We start from the raw sequence: 17138 nt of genomic DNA, 5'->3' as shown, positions 1-17138 counted from the left end.
CCATTGTTACAATCCACAACATCAAAGCGAGACCTGACAGCAATAAGTTGACACACTGGAACTTAAAAATCCCGGAAATGTCTCAACCTCTGAGACGGTGTGTCGTAAGCTTCTTGCACCCACAACATGGGCGTCGTGAAATATTCTGGCAGCTTGCAACCTGATCTCGACTCTCAAGGTGGCAGTGGCTCTAAGGCATGATGACACCCCACTCCCGTGACACATCGAACTTCTTCCGCAGTCAACATGGGAGCCCCCTCTACAGGGCAGAGGTGTCTTTTTTCAACTGCTCACGAGTACCTAAACAGTTATTTTTCTTTGTTTTATAACATACTACAATACCGTTAAATAGTAAAATGCCGTAAGACTATTCGATTTTAAATGCGTGTTAACGGTGCAGAACAACCACTATCAGAGCTACGTCGTACTCATAAAGGATATAATAAGTGTTTCTTTTATCTTCACCAGCTGGACCAACAGACAAGTGGCGGGAACTCCTGTATATCAACGTCTTGGGCCTAAGCATCTGCACCAGGGAGGCCGTACAGGACATGCTGAGCAGGGGCGTCGACGACGGCTTCATCATCCATACGTGCAGGTACTGTGTGTGACATCCACAGTAAACACTCTGTTTGGTCAGCTGGTAGAAAAACGGCGAAGCGCTCGCTTTATTGTTTCACAACATCTCCAGCTTTTCTACTTCTACCAATCACCGCCTCACTATGCAAATAAAGTACACGGTCTCACAAGCGCTGTTTTCGACATTGCGAAAAAACCAACACCTCCCCTAGGCAAGCATCGATCACAGCGTGATCCAACTGCCTGTTACTCAGATAATGTGGTAGATGGCATATTGGTTTCAGCTGATTCGCAACCATCTCTCTGTAAGGTTTCAGTCTGAGTCTCTCTCAAATGGTTCAAATGGCTCTGAGCACTATGGGACTCAACTGCTGTGCTCATTAGTCCCCTAGAACTTAGAACTACTTAAACGCAACTAACCCAAGGACATCACACACATCCATGCCCGAGGCAGGATTCGAACCTGCGACCGTAGCAGTCGCACGATTCCGGACTGTGAGCCTAGAACCGCGAGCCCACCGTGGCCGGCAGTCTCTCTCGCAGTAGCATTTGCACCATACTTTCTCAATTGGGATGGTTCCTTAGAAAGGGCACGGCCGGCTTCCTTCCCCCTCCTTCCCTAATCCAATGAAACCGATGAACTCGCTGTTTGGTCTCTTCTCCCAAACAACCCAACCCAACACCAATGTTCTCAATTGTTTTTTGGGAATGTGCCAATCTTAGTCTTCCCCTGCAGTTTTTCTCTCTAAGATCCATTTTGTAACATGGACGCTATTCGTTGATGTCTTGACACATGTCCTATCCTTCTGTCCCTTCTTTTTATCAGTAATTTCCATACCCTCCTTTCTTCGCCGATACTACTTATTATTTCCTCATTCCACACCTTATTAAGGCACCTAGTTTTCAACATGCTTCTATAACACTACATCTGAAACGCTTCGATTTCCTCCTTTTTTTAGTTTTCTTACGATGCAATACTTTGTTCCAAATGTACTTTCTGAGAAATTTCTTCCTCAAGATTAGGGCGATGTTCGTTACCAGTAAACTTCTTTTGGTCAGAAATACTCTCTTTGCCTGTGCTAACCTACTTTTTATGTCATCCTCGCATCGTCCATCGTGCGTTATTTTGCTTCCAAGGTAGCAGAATTCTTTCATTTGGCCTACATCATACTGATGTTAACTTTTTCGATAATCTCATTGCTGCTACTCCTTACTTTCGTCTTTCTTCGGTTTACCTCCAATACATATTCTCTACTAATTAGACTGTTCATTCTATTCAACAGTCTTTCATTGAGGATAGCTGTGTCATCTGCGAATGTTATCATTGATATACTTTCATCCTGAATTCTAATGCCACTGCTGTACCTTTTATTTCCGTCATTTCTTCGTCGAGTTGTAGACTGAACAGTAGCAGCGAAAGACGATATCGATGTCTCATACTACTTTTAATCTGAGCAGTTTTTTTTTATCTACCCCATTCCCTTAAATGGCACAAAATGCATATATTATAGCTATAGATTTATTTACTCCTATTCAAGAATTCATCTATCGTATAGAAGGAATTGTCAAGGAGATATGATTACAGTTTATTTTTGAAACTATTACTATCGTATAGGAGTCGTCAAGGAGATATGATTACAGTTTATTTTTGAAACTATTACTGCCGTCTGTCAGACATTTTATTTCATCTGGTAATTTATCGAAAAGTGTTACAGCAGCGTATTTTGCTCCTTTCTGTGCCAAAGATAGGTTAAGTAGAGGATAGTGTAGGTCTTCGTTTATTCTGATATTATAATCATGAATGTAATTGTTGTTTGTAAACTGATCCATGTTGTTGAGAAAAAATTTCATTACTGAGTAACTGTACTGTGATGCTGCTGTAAGAATTGCTAACCTTTTAAACAGATGCCTACAAGATGCGTGACTATGAGTCCCGCACATTATTCTAACCACTTTCTTTTGAGCAGTGAACACTTAAAATATTATTGCGTATGACACCAGAGAATGAAAGTATGCAAAGTATGTTAGCTTACTAATTTCTATATCCTCAAAATTGGCAATTATTCTGACTGCAAAAGTCGCTGAACCTAGTTGCTTTAGCAGATCCAAAACATGAATTTTCCAATTAAGATTCTCATCTATATGTACACCCAAAAACTTAGTGTGCGTCACCTGGCTACTGACTTCTGTTGATGTGTTAATTTATTGAAGGAACTGCACTCCTTGCAGCAGAAAATTGGATGCATTGCGTTTTTCAAAGCTCAGTGCAAGCCCATTCGCAACAAACCAACTTTTCCAAAGACATTATTAGTATCATTTTCTATTGGAGTTTCTTTTACTGGATTAATAATGATGCTTGTATCATCAGCAAATAGTGTCAGTTTAGCTTCTTGTTTCAGATAAGAAGGGAGGTAATTCACATACATCAAGAAAAGAAGGGGACACACGATCGAACGCTGTGGAACATCTAATGTAATTTCACCCCAGTTAGATGAAGTGGGAAACTTCCTTCAATCACTTAAACTATATAAAGAAACAGTTTGCTTTCTGTTCTGTAGATATGACTTCAACCACTTATATGCTCTTCTATTTATACAATAGAACTGTAATTTCTGTAACATAATGGCATGCTTCACACAGATAAATGCTTTGGATAAGTCACAGAAAAGTCCTATTGGTAACATTTTGCTAATAGAAGACTCTATTATGTGGGCAGTGAAACTGTATATTGTCTCAATGGAACAGCATTTTTGAAATCCCAACTGTGGTTTACTAACTTGTAAGTATGTCATTACTCTTGAGATGACTAACCACTCTTGAGTACATTACTTTCTCAACAATTTTTGAAAATGCTCTAAGCAAGGATATTGGCCTGCAATTATTGACATCTGAGGCGTCGCCTTTTTTTTATGAGGCTTGACAATGGCATATTTTGACCTGTATGGCAAAATGCCTTGAGTTCGTGATGCATTACATATATGACTCAGAATATCAACTGTAACTGTTCCACATTGTTTTAATATCTTGTTAGAGATATCATTTACGCCAACAGAACATTTATTTTTCAAAGAGTTAATGATTTTCCTTATTTCACAAGAAGTTGTTAGGTGAAAATTAATCTGACTAGTATTTCTATAAACTGATTCTTCCATGTACTGCTTGGCATTTATTTTGAAGTATTCTCACCAATTTTTTCACCTACATTTAAGAACTGGTTGTCATATACATTAGCTATATGTGTACAGTTGGTTAAGATGCTCTTATTCTCTTTAACAGTAATACTACATGTACCAGTGCCTACTTTCCCTGTCTCCCTTCTAACAACATTCCATAATGATTTCATTTTATTGCCTGAGTTGTTAATTTCATCTCTAACATACACATTTCTTGATTTTCTGACAACTTTTCTTAGTAAATTACAATAATTTTTATAGTATAAAAATACTTCTGAGTCTTTACTAATTCTTGCTGTCTCATACAGTTTTTTATTCTTTCTGCAAACCCTTTAATACATTTAGTAATCCAAGGTTTCTTTGAAAACTGTTTGGTGTTAGATTTAGTAATTCCTTTGGGGCAAAAAAAAAAATGTTCGAAGAGAGATATGAATTTATCAAGAAATATGTTGCATTTATCATTCACATTTGGCTCATTATACACATCTCCCCAACTAACGTTCCTTAAACTTTTGAAGTTCTCTATAGATACCGGGTTGAGCAACCTTTCACTTTTAGTTGATGGTTTGTGAACTGTACACCTAGATAGGTTTTGTAAGTTAATCAATTGTGCATCACGGCCTGACAATCCATTTATCACAGGGAAAGCATGTGTTAGTTTTACATCCTCTTGCTGTACAAATACGTCATAAACTAGAGTGCTACTGTCTTTAGCTATACATATAGGGAATCTAATTACTGATTCTAAGTTATACGTCAATAATAACCCTTCTAATTCACTTTCCTATCAGAATTGCTTAGGAAGTTTATATTCAGATCACCACAGATTAATAACTTCTTCTTTCGGTGTAACAGACAGCGTAATAGGGAGTAAAACGTTTTTATGAATAGCTCCCAATCTCCTAATGGACCTGTACACTGCTGCTAATGTCAACACTATATTATCTAGCTGCAGTTCTCATGTACAAACTTCAAAGTGCTGATCGACACAGAATTTGCTTACTTCGGCTTCTGATGGTACGTCTCCAATCTCATAGATTCTACAAACCAACTTCAGTACTCATTTGGATGACCCCCTCCCCCCAACTACACCCCAATGATATTAGAAATTTTATCTTGTTTGATGGCAAGTCTTCCAAGCCCTGTTAAGCTCGACTTTTATGCTGGATCCTCTATGTCGTCCCTCTCAACTCCCATTTCTTCTTCTATCACGTCATCGAACAAGTCCTCACCTTCGTAGAATTGTTCAATATACTCATTTCACCCATACGCTTCCTCCTTTGTGTTTGACAGTGGAATTCCCATTGCAATCTTCATGTTGACGCCCTATCCTTTATTTCACCAAAAACTGCTTTGGTTGCTCTACACTGATGAACCGAAGCATTATGTGACCAGCTGTTAATATCTTGTTTGCCCGTCTTTGGAACGAAATACATCACTGATTCTGCTTATCAGGGATCCGCCAGTTTGTTGGTAGGTTTGTGGAAATATGTGGCATTAGATGTCTACGCACAGTTTAAGTAGTTCGCGTAAATAACGGGCTGCTGATCTGCGTACGCTTTGATGGCGCCCGATAGCGACCCAGATGGGTTCCAAAGAATTTACATGAGGCGAATTCCGTCACCGAGGCACCAACTTGAGAACACTATAATGCCCCTTAAGCCACTGTAGCACGGTTCTGGTTCCGAGACACGGATGCTTATACTGCTGAAGGATGACATTGCCGTTGGGGAAGAATCAAGAGTGAAGGGATACAAGTGGCTCGCAGCTGTCAGCGTGTCTTTGATTATTACCACAGGTCCTAGGCCAGCGCACAGAGCATAACTCTGCCCCCACCAGCCTACGTCCGTGGCACGCTGCACGTTTAGAGCCGCTGTTTACGTCGATGAGGGCGTGTGTGGAGATGACCAGCGACTTAGTGTAGCAAAAATGTAATTCACCGGAAGCGCCGATACGTTTCTATTGATCGACGGTTGAATCCCGAAGGTCCCGTGCCCACTGCAATCATAATTTACGATGTCGTTGGGTCAACATGTGAACGCCACCAGGAGGCAACGTCGCGGTGGGCAGTGGTCATAATGTTTTGGCTTGTTAGAGTATATGCCGTATCAGTCCTTCAGACGACCATTTCTTTTCCAATTTCTTGAGACTTTTTCTGCGCCTTTTCCTCCTACGCTTCCTTTTTATTTCATTCCTAAGTGACTTATATTGCTGAATTACTGTCTTTCCTTGTACATTTTTGTATTTCCTTCTTTCGTCGATCAACTGAAGTATTTCTTGGCAGTTACCTTCCTTGTGTCTATGTTTGTCTGTCCAACGCCTGAGGTTACCCTGTTTAGAGATGTCCATTCCTCTTCAGTTGAACTGTTTACAGTGGTATTCGTAATCATACTCTCTGCTGTCTTAGAGAACTTCAAATACATCTCTCCACTCCTCAGTACATCAGTATCGCTCTTCTTTCCACAATGCTTCTTAAGGACGGCTCTCTTTAACTTCAGCTTACCCTTGATGCTAAATTGTGATCTGAGTCTATGTCTATTCGTAGATATGCGTTCCAATACAGTCTCTTATTTCGGAATCTCTGTCTGAGCCTGATGTAATTCCACTGGAATCACCATTGTCTAACTGCCTTTTACAATTATACTTCCTGCTCTTGTGATATTTTACTAGTGTATTTGCTGTTACTAACTGATATTTATTACAGGACTCAGCTATTCTTTTTCCTCTCTCATTCCTACAACCAAGCCCATATTTTCGCTTAACTCTGTCGTCTACTCCATACTCAACTATAGCCTTCCAGTTCCGCAGTATTATTAGAATTTCATCTCCTATTACATGCTGTATTACCCGTGCAGTGTCCTCATATACACTGAAACGTGAAAAAAACTGGTATAGGCATGAATATTCAAATACAGATATATGTAAACAGGCAGAATACGGCGCTGTGGTCGGCAACGCCTATATAAGACAAGTGCCTGGCGCACTTGTTAGATCGGTTACTGCTCCTACAATGGCAGGTTATCAAGATTTAAGGGAGTCTGAATGTTATAGTCGGCGCACGAGCGATGGACACAGCAACTCCGAGGTAGTCATCAAGAGCGGATTTTCCCGTACGACCATTTCACGACAGTACCGTGAATATCAGAAATCCAGTAAAACATCAAATCACCGACATTGCTGCGGCCGAGTAAAGATACTGCAAGAACGGGACCAACGACGACTGAAGAGAATCGTTCAACGTGACAGAAGGCTCTGTAATGGTATGGGGCGTGAGCAGTTGGAGTGATATGGGACCCCTAATACGTCTACATACGTCTCCGACATGTGAAAAGTACGTAAGCATCCCGTCTGATCACCTGCATCAATTCATGTCCCTTGTGCATTCCGACGAACTTCGACAATTCCAGTTCGACAATGCGACACCCTACACGTGCAGAATTGCTACAGGATGGCTCCAGGAATATTCTGAGAGTAAACACTTCTGCTGGCCACGAAACTCCCCAGAGATGAACATTATTGACCATATGTGGTATGCCTTGCAACGTGCTGTTCAGAAGAGATCTCCACCCCCTCGTACTCGTACGGATTTATGGACAGCCATGCAGGATTCAAGGTGTCAGCTCCCACCAGCACTACTTCAGACATTAGTGAAGTCCATGCCACATCGTGTTGCTGCACTCCTGCGCTACACGACATTAGGCAGGTGTACTTTGTCTGTCGCTTTGTCCTCTGCTGGAGACTTCTGCATGTGAACTTGAACTATTGTTGTTGGCGTTCGTTTGCTGTCGATTCTGATAAGAACAGCCCTAATCACCGAACTGTTCACAGTAAGACGCTCTCTACTTTACCTTCCTACCCTTAAAGAAAACTACTTCTATTAGGCCATTTTTCAGTGCTGCTATATTCGCTTGACCTGAAATCATGGTCTTCTTCCCATTTTACTTCAGTGATTTGTACGATATCAAGTCTGAGCCTTTCTGTTTCCCTTTTCAGATTTTTCTAGCTTTCCTTCCAAATTAAAACTTCTAACATTCCACACTCATACTTATAGAATGATTTCTTTTCTTTGGTTACCGAGTGCTTTTGTCATGGTTACAATCCCCTTGGCAATCCCCATCCGGATATCCAAATGGAGGCCTGATCCTGAATCTTTTGGCTTAATTATCATTATACATTTTCCAATTACAGCCCACATGTCCAGTGGAATCACATTAAGCATACTTAACGTAGTGGTTTCCATTGCCTTCTGTGTCCTGGCGCCGTTGATCGTTGAAGATTTTTTCGCCTCCAAGGGCAAGACATTGCTCTGAAACTGTCTGCTCCTCCACCCTATATGTCATTGGTTTTAGCAGAACGAGTGTCCTTACACCAGAAGTATTCGGCCGTTATTGCTGATGACTTTTATTCAACAATTAAGCAGTGGGAGACTTAGAATCCTGGAGCCTCCCTGATTACTAGTCAGGGACGCTACCCGTAGGCAACGGACGCTAACTGTTGTCATTACAGCTAGCCCAATCTGTCATTGGTAGAGCTGACCTCAAGTAATCATACGTATTCATACAACCAGTTGATGAGTTGCCGCGTATAGGGCAGCTGAAGAACAACTGGAGCAACTCAAACTATCTGAGAAAGGGCGTCAATGTCTAATAGATCAAGTGCTTTTTCGTAGCTGGTTTCTTGCCTGTGACGAAGCGACAATTGCACCCAGGTTGAGATCTCATCATGCATTGTAAGATAATATTAGAAAAAGTTTAATCACTTCCTGTACTTCGGACACAAATATTATAGACATTTTTCAGTCGATGATACTGTTTGTAATTGTGACTTAAAAATTATAATTTTCGTGTTCACAGCATATGGGGACACATTACACCAAATCAGAGCAGCATCGCAATGTACTGCGCCAGCAAGCAAGCTGTCAAGACGCTACTGGAGGGCCTCCGGAAAGATCTCGTCTCCAGAAAAAGCAAGATTCGAGTCGGTGTAAGTTCCTAATCACATTAATACCTTACATCCTAATTAACTGTGAAATTCATTCCTTCCAATACTAAACGATTTACATGTCTGTTTGCAGAAGAAAATGATTTGTCAGGGAATATTTGGGTGTTCTAAGTCGCGGCCTAATGAGAATAATGCTAACTGTGATTTCTCTCAACATGAAAGCTGGTGCACACAGAATATGTATTAAGCGATGCATATTCAGTGGAAAAGCGCTTACTGAATTGGACTGTTAACCATAGTGGGCACATTATACTCATAAAGGCAACATTTTACCACTTCTAGTAGTATGTCCCCTAAGTAAGACCATCCATTTATGATGTTTCTCCGATGTGTGGTGTCTTACATATGTGTGTGGGATAATGTGAGTGCTTAAATTCGAAAATCCGTTTCGCCCATGTGATGTAAGTGCACTGAATTGTTGTAATTGTATTATGAAGATGGTGTGAAATCAGAACTATAGATCGACAAAAACATACATCACACACGCTTCCCGAATCCCTCCACTCACCACAACTGAGTCTTAGTTTCCAAAGGGCAATGAACATTATTTTAAGAAATACAGATGAGCGTTGTAAGACACGACTTGCAAATTCCATTCCGAATGTAACAAGGACAAGATAACGCAAATGCTATAGAAACTGGTAAATGGATAAGGTAAAGGGATTTTGTAGCTTTCCAGCAATCATTTTTCCTTTCTCAAGTTCTTTTCTTAAAAAAATTTCGCAACTCAACGCTAAAACTGTAAGGGATCAATATTGCCTTCTGTTTACATCAGACGTTCTCTGTCAACCGCATGCAACAGTTTTGATGGCAATCTGAACTTCAGAACGTGCTAATCACAGGACGATAAGCACGTTACATTGTTGTATGTCTCAAGCCCGTCACACCACAAAAGGGAAAAAAAATCTTTCTCATTTCTTTCTGTGGCAGTTGTATAGAGTCTATCAAATTTAAAAATATGTGTCGATAATCATGTTTGCTACTTGTCTGCTTACTTGGTATAAAGTGAATCATATGTAGTTTGCGAATAATGCACTTTTCTCTTTATGCTGAAAATATATATATCAGAATTCTCATTCTGGAAGCATACCCCAGGCTGTGGCTAAGCCATGTCTCCGCAATATCCTTTCTTCCAGGAGTGCTAGTTCTGCAAGGTTCGCAGGAGAGCTTCTGTGAAGTTTGGAAAGTAGGAGACGAGGTACTGGCGGAAGTAAAGCTGTGAGGACGGGGCGTCAGTCGTGCTTGGGTAGCTCAGATGGTAGAGCACTTGGTCGCGAAAGGTAAAGGTCCCGAGTTGGAGTCTCGGTCTGGCACACAGTTTTAATCTGCCAGGAAGTTTCATATATATTTTTTATCAGTGTTAACAGGAAATTTTAATAGCTTACAATTCGACGTTTTTACAACAATTCGATGTTTTTACAACTATTCATTTTTCTGTCAGCATTTTCAATTTTCTAGTTACGTAGTTGGATATTTTTATGACGCTTAACTATGCTATCGTTTTCCAGGACTATGACCGGCATATCGACCTGCATTCAGTATTTAGATCTGAGTTTCTAAGTCTGGAACTTTGAGTACCAGAAACATTATTTTTTACTCGAATTTTTGTCCTCACAGGAGGTTTCTCCTGGACTTACCAGAACGGGGCTCGCGAAGAACGCAGGCGCAACAGAGGCGGTATACGATATGTTCCCCTGCATGGAACCCGAAGACATTGCAGGTGCTGTTGTTTACATGTTGTCCCAGCACCCTCGCGTACAGGTAAGTACATATTTTTTTTTTAAGGAGATTTACAATAGGCTCAACCGAGTGTCAGGAATAGAGCTCGTATCTACACAAAATATCGAAACTCATAATGTGCCATAAGTTCAGTTCACACAATTTTGTACTCAAAAGAACATTCTTAATCATGATCAAAGGCAGGAACTTCCTGTTACTATTGATAAATGCGGCCGGCCGAGGTGGCCGTGCGGTTCTAGGCGCTACAGTCTGGAACTGCGCGACCGCTACGGTCGGAGGTTCGAATCCTGCCTCGGGCATGGATGTGTGTGACGTCCTTAGGTTAGTTAGGTTTAAGTAGTTCTAAGTTCTAGGGGACTGATGACCTTAGAAGTTAAGTCCCATAGTGCTCAGATACATTTGAACCATTTTTGATAAATGCGAAAGTTGTAACAGAAACATATTTTAAAGTTCTACAACGTATTGAAGGGAAATATGATCCTTTTTTACCGTTATGTTGAGGAGATTGCGTTTTATCGCGTTGTGTGATAAATCTGTATTATTTTCTTTATTTTTACTACAACATCTCTGTGTTTTACGTTAAAAGTCAATTAAGTTCGAATAAAACCAGACTTACTCATTGGCAGTTTCAAATTTGCTACAAATACTGTTTACTTTTAAGTAGCGGACCGGAGGATAAGTATGTAAAACAAAAATGTTCCATAGGTTACCCAGCCCTTTATGTAACCACACTCAGTTTCTAGTCCGCACACAGTTTCCAGTTTTCAGGGGAATCTGGTAAGACACCGATCGCAAATGTAAAGAAAGCGAACATTATATGGTAACACCCGATAGGTATGCAACACGCCTAACGTTCAGTTAAAGCGGATAGGACCTTAACTGAGGCTACCGTAACCTCTGCTTGTCTATTGTGTACTAAACCGGGGACCTACAAACAATGGAGAGGCATCGCCCCACCGTAGTCCTCAGTGGATCAAACCACACCACAGGACACAGCAGACCACCCACTCCACCGCTGCCCCACACCGAAATTAGGGTTACTGTGTGGTTCAGCTCCCAGTGGACCTCCCCAGGGAACGTCTCATACCAGACAAGTGTAACCCCAAATATTTGCGTGGTAGAGTAATGGTGGTGTACACATACGTGCAGCAATCGCCGACGTAGCGTTAACTGAGGCAGAATAAGGGGAACCAGCCCGCATTCGCCGAGGTAGATAGAAAACTGGCTTAAAAACCATCCACAGGCTGGCCAGCACACCGGACCTCGACACTAATCTGCCGGGCAGAATCGTGCCCGGGGCCATGACACATTCCTGCGCGGCTACCTGGGCGGGCTTGCCTAACTTACTTATGACAGTCTATAGTAGACTACAGTAGTCTTACAACTCTAATCAGAAACTCACAGTAATGCTGTTGTAGCCTTCGGCCTGAAGACTAGTTCGATGCAGCTCTTCAAGCTAGCCTATCCTGTACAAGCCACTTGTAAGGTAACGGGCGAATTGTGGCGCCCTGAAAATATTCAAAGTTCGGAGTTGGCGTGGCCGCGCAGGCCGCTCGGCAAGCTGGGGCTCGTCAGCAAACGCGTGGTGCCGAACATCAGCTGAACCACGAGGGGTAGCCCCAACATGTGGTCCGGGCCAACTGCGTAGCTGGGAATTCCATGTTGATGCTGTGCCGTGGACTGCGCTTTGTGACGATGAAGGAGATTTGTATGCCGGGAGTGCCAAAGATGGCTGACTTTGTGGAGCCATAATGGCAGACATTTCACAGTTCATGTAGAAATTAAGAGTAGCCAGAGGAATCATGATACATCAAAAAGAAACATGTATATTACCATTATTTGCACGACAATTCTGATGGTGTAATCAGATTTTCAATATCTTTATTAGTATAAAGTTTAGTATCTGACTGTAAATTATACAAGTAACACCCAGCAACGAATTTCCAAAATCTAAACGGTTCATCCGATTTTGTCATTCGACATGTCTTTAGAAAGCTATTAGTGTAAACCTAAATTGGTATGAATTACAGGCATGTAACTCGAATAGTACACGAGTAATTGGAGGTCAAAGTGGCCGATTACTATTGATCGCGTCAGACCATAAGTACTCCACAGTTACACGAAAAAACCGTAGCAGCTTGCTTGTAAATATATTTATTCGTCTGTGTCTTTGTTTATAGCTGATAGATACTATTCATGAAGAAATTGGTCAAATATTTACTGTATTTTAGAAAGGATAGAGACATTAGGCTACTGGCCTTCTTTGCTTCTATTCCTTTGATATATGTTTATTTAATTTGTTTATGTATGTTTGTGTATGTGTGTTAGAGCGTGTTTATGGTCCAACTGTAGGTATATTTATTTAATTTCAAGTTATTTAAATGTAAATCCAGTATTTCGTATGTGTTTCAATATGCTTGTGATGTGCTTTGGTTTGGAGACAACGCGGGAGCACTCTAGCCAATCACTGCGCTCGTTGCTACGGTAGGTGACTACCGAAGTCAGTGGAGCGGCAGTAGTGAACAGGACGGCGCGAGGGACAGTCGCACAGGACATGGGGTGTGCTGGATGGGGAGTCAAGACTTGGAGAGTGTTGAGCAGTTTGCGCGTGGTTGCGGGCGATAGAAATATTTCGTAGTGCCGACTTGTGCACTTGTGAGAATTCTGTGGCTTCTGCAGTGAAGACGTAGTAAGCATTTAGAAGTGAATATCTCGCGAGCTATGTTGTTGTTCATAACCAATTACGTGAAGTGAGCTGCCTGCTGCCTTTCGATAAGCAGCAGCCAGCAGCAAGTCGCACTCGTAGCTCACTTACTTTTTTATTGTTTAATTCTTAATTTCTTTGCGTGTTTTTGGGTACTTGCATAGTTTAATTCACAAATTTCGGGCGTATTATAGTATTTGAGAGTTGTAGCAACGCGTTTTAGTGCCCGTATAGTGTGAATTCGCGTAGTCGTCAGTCATCTGTTTGTTTTGAACGGCTTTTGAGATAAAAGAGAGGGAAGAAAAATTGTTAGGGGTGGATAGGGACTGCGCCTTTTGTGTACGGGTTCAGGAGGAATTGGCCACCGTCTGTAAACAGCAGGAAGCTGTGTTGGCCGTGGTCGACAGGCTCAAGGCTGTTGCCCTGGGCCGCGGTGACATTGGGACACCCGAGGCGAGCGCTTTGGCACCTCTGGAACCTGTAGCATCGCCTGGGATCTCTGGTGCCATTTGCGCCCTTGGATTCGGACGTCCGTGCCGGTCGACACTTGCCTGACGGTGATCGGCGAACCGTCGAGGGGTCACGAGTCCCTTGGCGGAAGGCGAAAGTTGGTGCTGGCCGCAAGGCTGTACCCTTACGCCTCCACGCCTCCGTAACAGGTCTGAGGCACCGCCCACTGCTGAAAGTACTGGCAGTGGCCGGTCCTCCTGAGAGGTCCGGACAAGCGCAGAGAGTGGGATTGCTTGTCATTAAGAGCTCCAATGTTAGGTGGATGATGGAGCCCCTTAGGGATATGGCAGCTAAGGGCGGGAAGAAAGCCAATGTGCATTCCGTGTGCATACTGGGGGGGGGGGGGGGGAAATCATCCAAGTGGAATGCGTCCTTCCGGATGTCACGAAGGGTACAGGGTGCAGCCAACTGCGGGTGGTGGCTCGTGTCGGCACAAATGACGTGTGTCGCTATGGATCGGAAGAGATTCTCTCTGGTTTCTGGCGGCTATCTGAGTGGATGAAGCCTGCCTGCCGGCCGCGGTGGCCGAGCGGTTCTAGGCGCTTCAGTTCGGAACCGCGCGACTGCTACGGTCGCAGGTTCGAATCCTGCCGCTGGCATGGATGGGTGTGATGTCCTTAGGTTAGTTAGCTTTAAGTAGTTCTAAGTTCTAGGGGACTGATATCCTCAGATGTTAAGTCCCATAGTGCTCGGAGCCAGTGTTTGAAGACTGCCTGTCTTGCTAGCGAGATGAAGGCATGGCTCACCATCTGTAGCATCGTCGACAGGACCGATTGCGGACCTTTGGTACAGAGCGGAGTAGATGGTCTGAATCAGAGGCTCAGACGGTTCTGCCACCGTTTAGGCTGCAGATTCCTCGACTTGCGCCATAAGGTGGTGGGGTTTCGGGTTCCGCTAAATAGGTCAGGTGTCCACCACACAGGAGGCAGCTACACAGGTAGCAGGGGCTTTGTTTCGTGGACTGGGCGGTTTTTTAAGTTAGACAGTCTCGGGAAAGATCAAAAAGGGCTCCAGTCACAAAGGGTACAGAGCAAAGAAAGCAACAGTTGTAAATTGTTGTAGCTGTGTTGGAAAAGTACCAGAGCTTCAAGAGCTGATAGAAAGCACTGAAGCTGAAATCGTTATAGAAACAGAAAGCTGGTTAAGTCGGAGATATATTCTGCAGAAAATTTAACAGAGGCGCAAACCCTGTTCAGAAAGGATAGATTACATAAAGTAGGTGGTAGTGTGTTTGTGTCTGTTGGTAGTTGTTTATCTTGTAGTGAAGTTGAAATAGGTAGTTCCTGCGAATTACTATGGGTAGGGGTTATACTCAACAGCCGTACAAAAATAATAATTGGCTGTTTCTACCGACCCTCCGACTCAGATCATATAATAGCTGAACGGTTCAAAGAAAACTGGGATCTCATTACAAATAAGTACCCAACTCATACAGTTGTAATTGGTGGAGACTTCAATCTACCCTCGATTTGTTGGCGAAAATACATCTTCAAAGCCGGTGGCAGACAGAAAACATCTTCCGAAATTGTACTAAATGCTTTGTCTGAGAATTACTTTGAACAATTAGTTCATGAGCCTACACGAATTGTAAGTGGTTGCGAAAACACACTTGACCTCTTAGCCATAAATAATCCTGATCTAATAGAGAGCGTCATGACGGATACAGGGATTAAGTGAAAACAAGGTCATTGTAACGAGGCTAAAACCATATCAACCAAAACCACTAAAAATAAAAGCAAAATATATCTATTTAAAACAGGAGATAAAAATTCGCTTGATGCCTTCCTAAGAGAGAGTCTCCATTCATTCCAAGTTAATTATGTAAGTGTAGACCAGATATGGCTCAAATTCAAAGGTACAATATCGACAGCAATAGACAGATTCATACCGCATAAGTTAAAAAGAGACGGGACTGATCCACCATGGTACACAAAACTCGTCAGAATACTGTTGCAGAAGCAACAAAAAAAGCATGCCAAATTCAGAAGAACGCAAAATCCCAAAGACTGGCTAAATTACACGGAAGCTCGAAATTTAGTGCGGACGTCAATGCGAGGTGCTTTTAATAGTTTCCACAATGAAACACTGTCTCAAAATATGTTAGAAAACCCAAAGAGACTGCACTATAGCGATGGAAATGTTACCGATGATGGTGCCACTAAAGCGGAGTTACTAAATGCAGTTTTCCGTAATTCCTTCACGAAATAGGACGAAGTAAATATTCCAGAATTCGAAACCTGAACAGCTGTTAACATGTGTGACATAAAAGTAGGTATCGTAGGTGTTGCGAAACAACTCAAATCACTTAAGAAAGGCAAGTATTCCGGTCCAGATGGTATACCAGTCAGGTTCCTTTCAGAGTGTGCAAACACAAAAGCGCCATTCTTAGCAATAATATACAACTGCTCGCTCGACGGAAGGTCTGTTCGTAAAGACTGAAAAGTAACACAGGTCACTCCAACATTCGAGAAAGGAAATAGAAGTAACTCATTGAATTACAGTAGGATTTTGGAGCATATACTGTACCCGAACATTATGAATCTCCTTGAAGAAAATGACTTATTACTACATAACCAACGCGAATTCAGAAAATATCGTTCTTGTGCAACACAGATAGCTCTTTATTCCCATGAAGCAATGAGTGCTGTCGACAAGGGATCCCAGATCGATTCCGTATTCCTAGATTTCCAGAAGGCTTTTGATACCGTGCCTCACAAGAGACTATTAATCGAATTGCGTGTATATAGAGTATCGTCTCAGTTGTGTGTCTGGGTTCGTGATTTCCTTTCAGAGGGGTCACAGTTCGTAGTGAAAAACGGTAAATCGTGGAGTAGAACAGAAGTGATATCTGTCGTCCCGCAAGGTAGTGTCATACGCCCTCTGCTGTTCCTGATTTACATAAATGACCTAGGTGATTAACTGAGCAGCCCCCTAAGGTTGTTTGCAGATGACGCTGTAATTTACCGTCTAGTAAAATCATCAGACGATCAGTTCCAATTACAAAATGAACTAGAGAGAATTTCTGTATGGTGCGAAAAGTGGCAATTGACACTAAACAAAGGAAAGTTCGAGGTCATCCACACGGGTACTAAAAGAAATCCGATAAATTTTGGTTATACGATAAATCGCAGAAATCTAAGGGCTGTCAATTCGACTAAATAACTAGGAATTACAATTACGAGCAACTAAAATTGTAAAGACCACATAGATAATATTGTGGGGAAGGCGAAAGAAAAACTGTGCTTTGTTGGCAGAACACTTAGAAGATGCGACAAACCCACTAAAGTGACAGCCTACGTTACACTTGTCCGTCCTCTGCTGGAATATTGTTGCACGGTGTGGGATCCTTACCAGGTAGAATTGACGGAGGACATCGAAAGAGTGCAAAGAAGGCCAGCTCGTTTCGTGTTATCGCGCAATAGAGATGAGAG

The 17138-nt window shown here is 42.3% G+C and overlaps 1 protein-coding gene across 1 annotated transcript in view; it reads left to right on the top strand.

Annotated features, from left to right (window-relative positions):
• LOC126336671 (dehydrogenase/reductase SDR family member 11-like) overlaps positions 1–17138 on the top strand; it is a 32159-nt gene that overhangs the window by 7665 nt on the left and 7356 nt on the right. The window contains exons 3-5 of the mRNA XM_050000618.1: positions 469–598; positions 8606–8735; positions 10371–10514. Of these exons, the coding sequence (XP_049856575.1) occupies positions 469–598; positions 8606–8735; positions 10371–10514 (404 nt within the window). The remainder of the gene's footprint in view (positions 1–468; positions 599–8605; positions 8736–10370; positions 10515–17138) is intronic.

Source organism: Schistocerca gregaria, chromosome 2 (assembly GCF_023897955.1).
Source record: "Schistocerca gregaria isolate iqSchGreg1 chromosome 2, iqSchGreg1.2, whole genome shotgun sequence".
Classification (NCBI taxonomy): Eukaryota; Metazoa; Arthropoda; class Insecta; order Orthoptera; family Acrididae; genus Schistocerca; species Schistocerca gregaria.
This window is presented reverse-complemented; position numbering and strand designations above follow the sequence as displayed.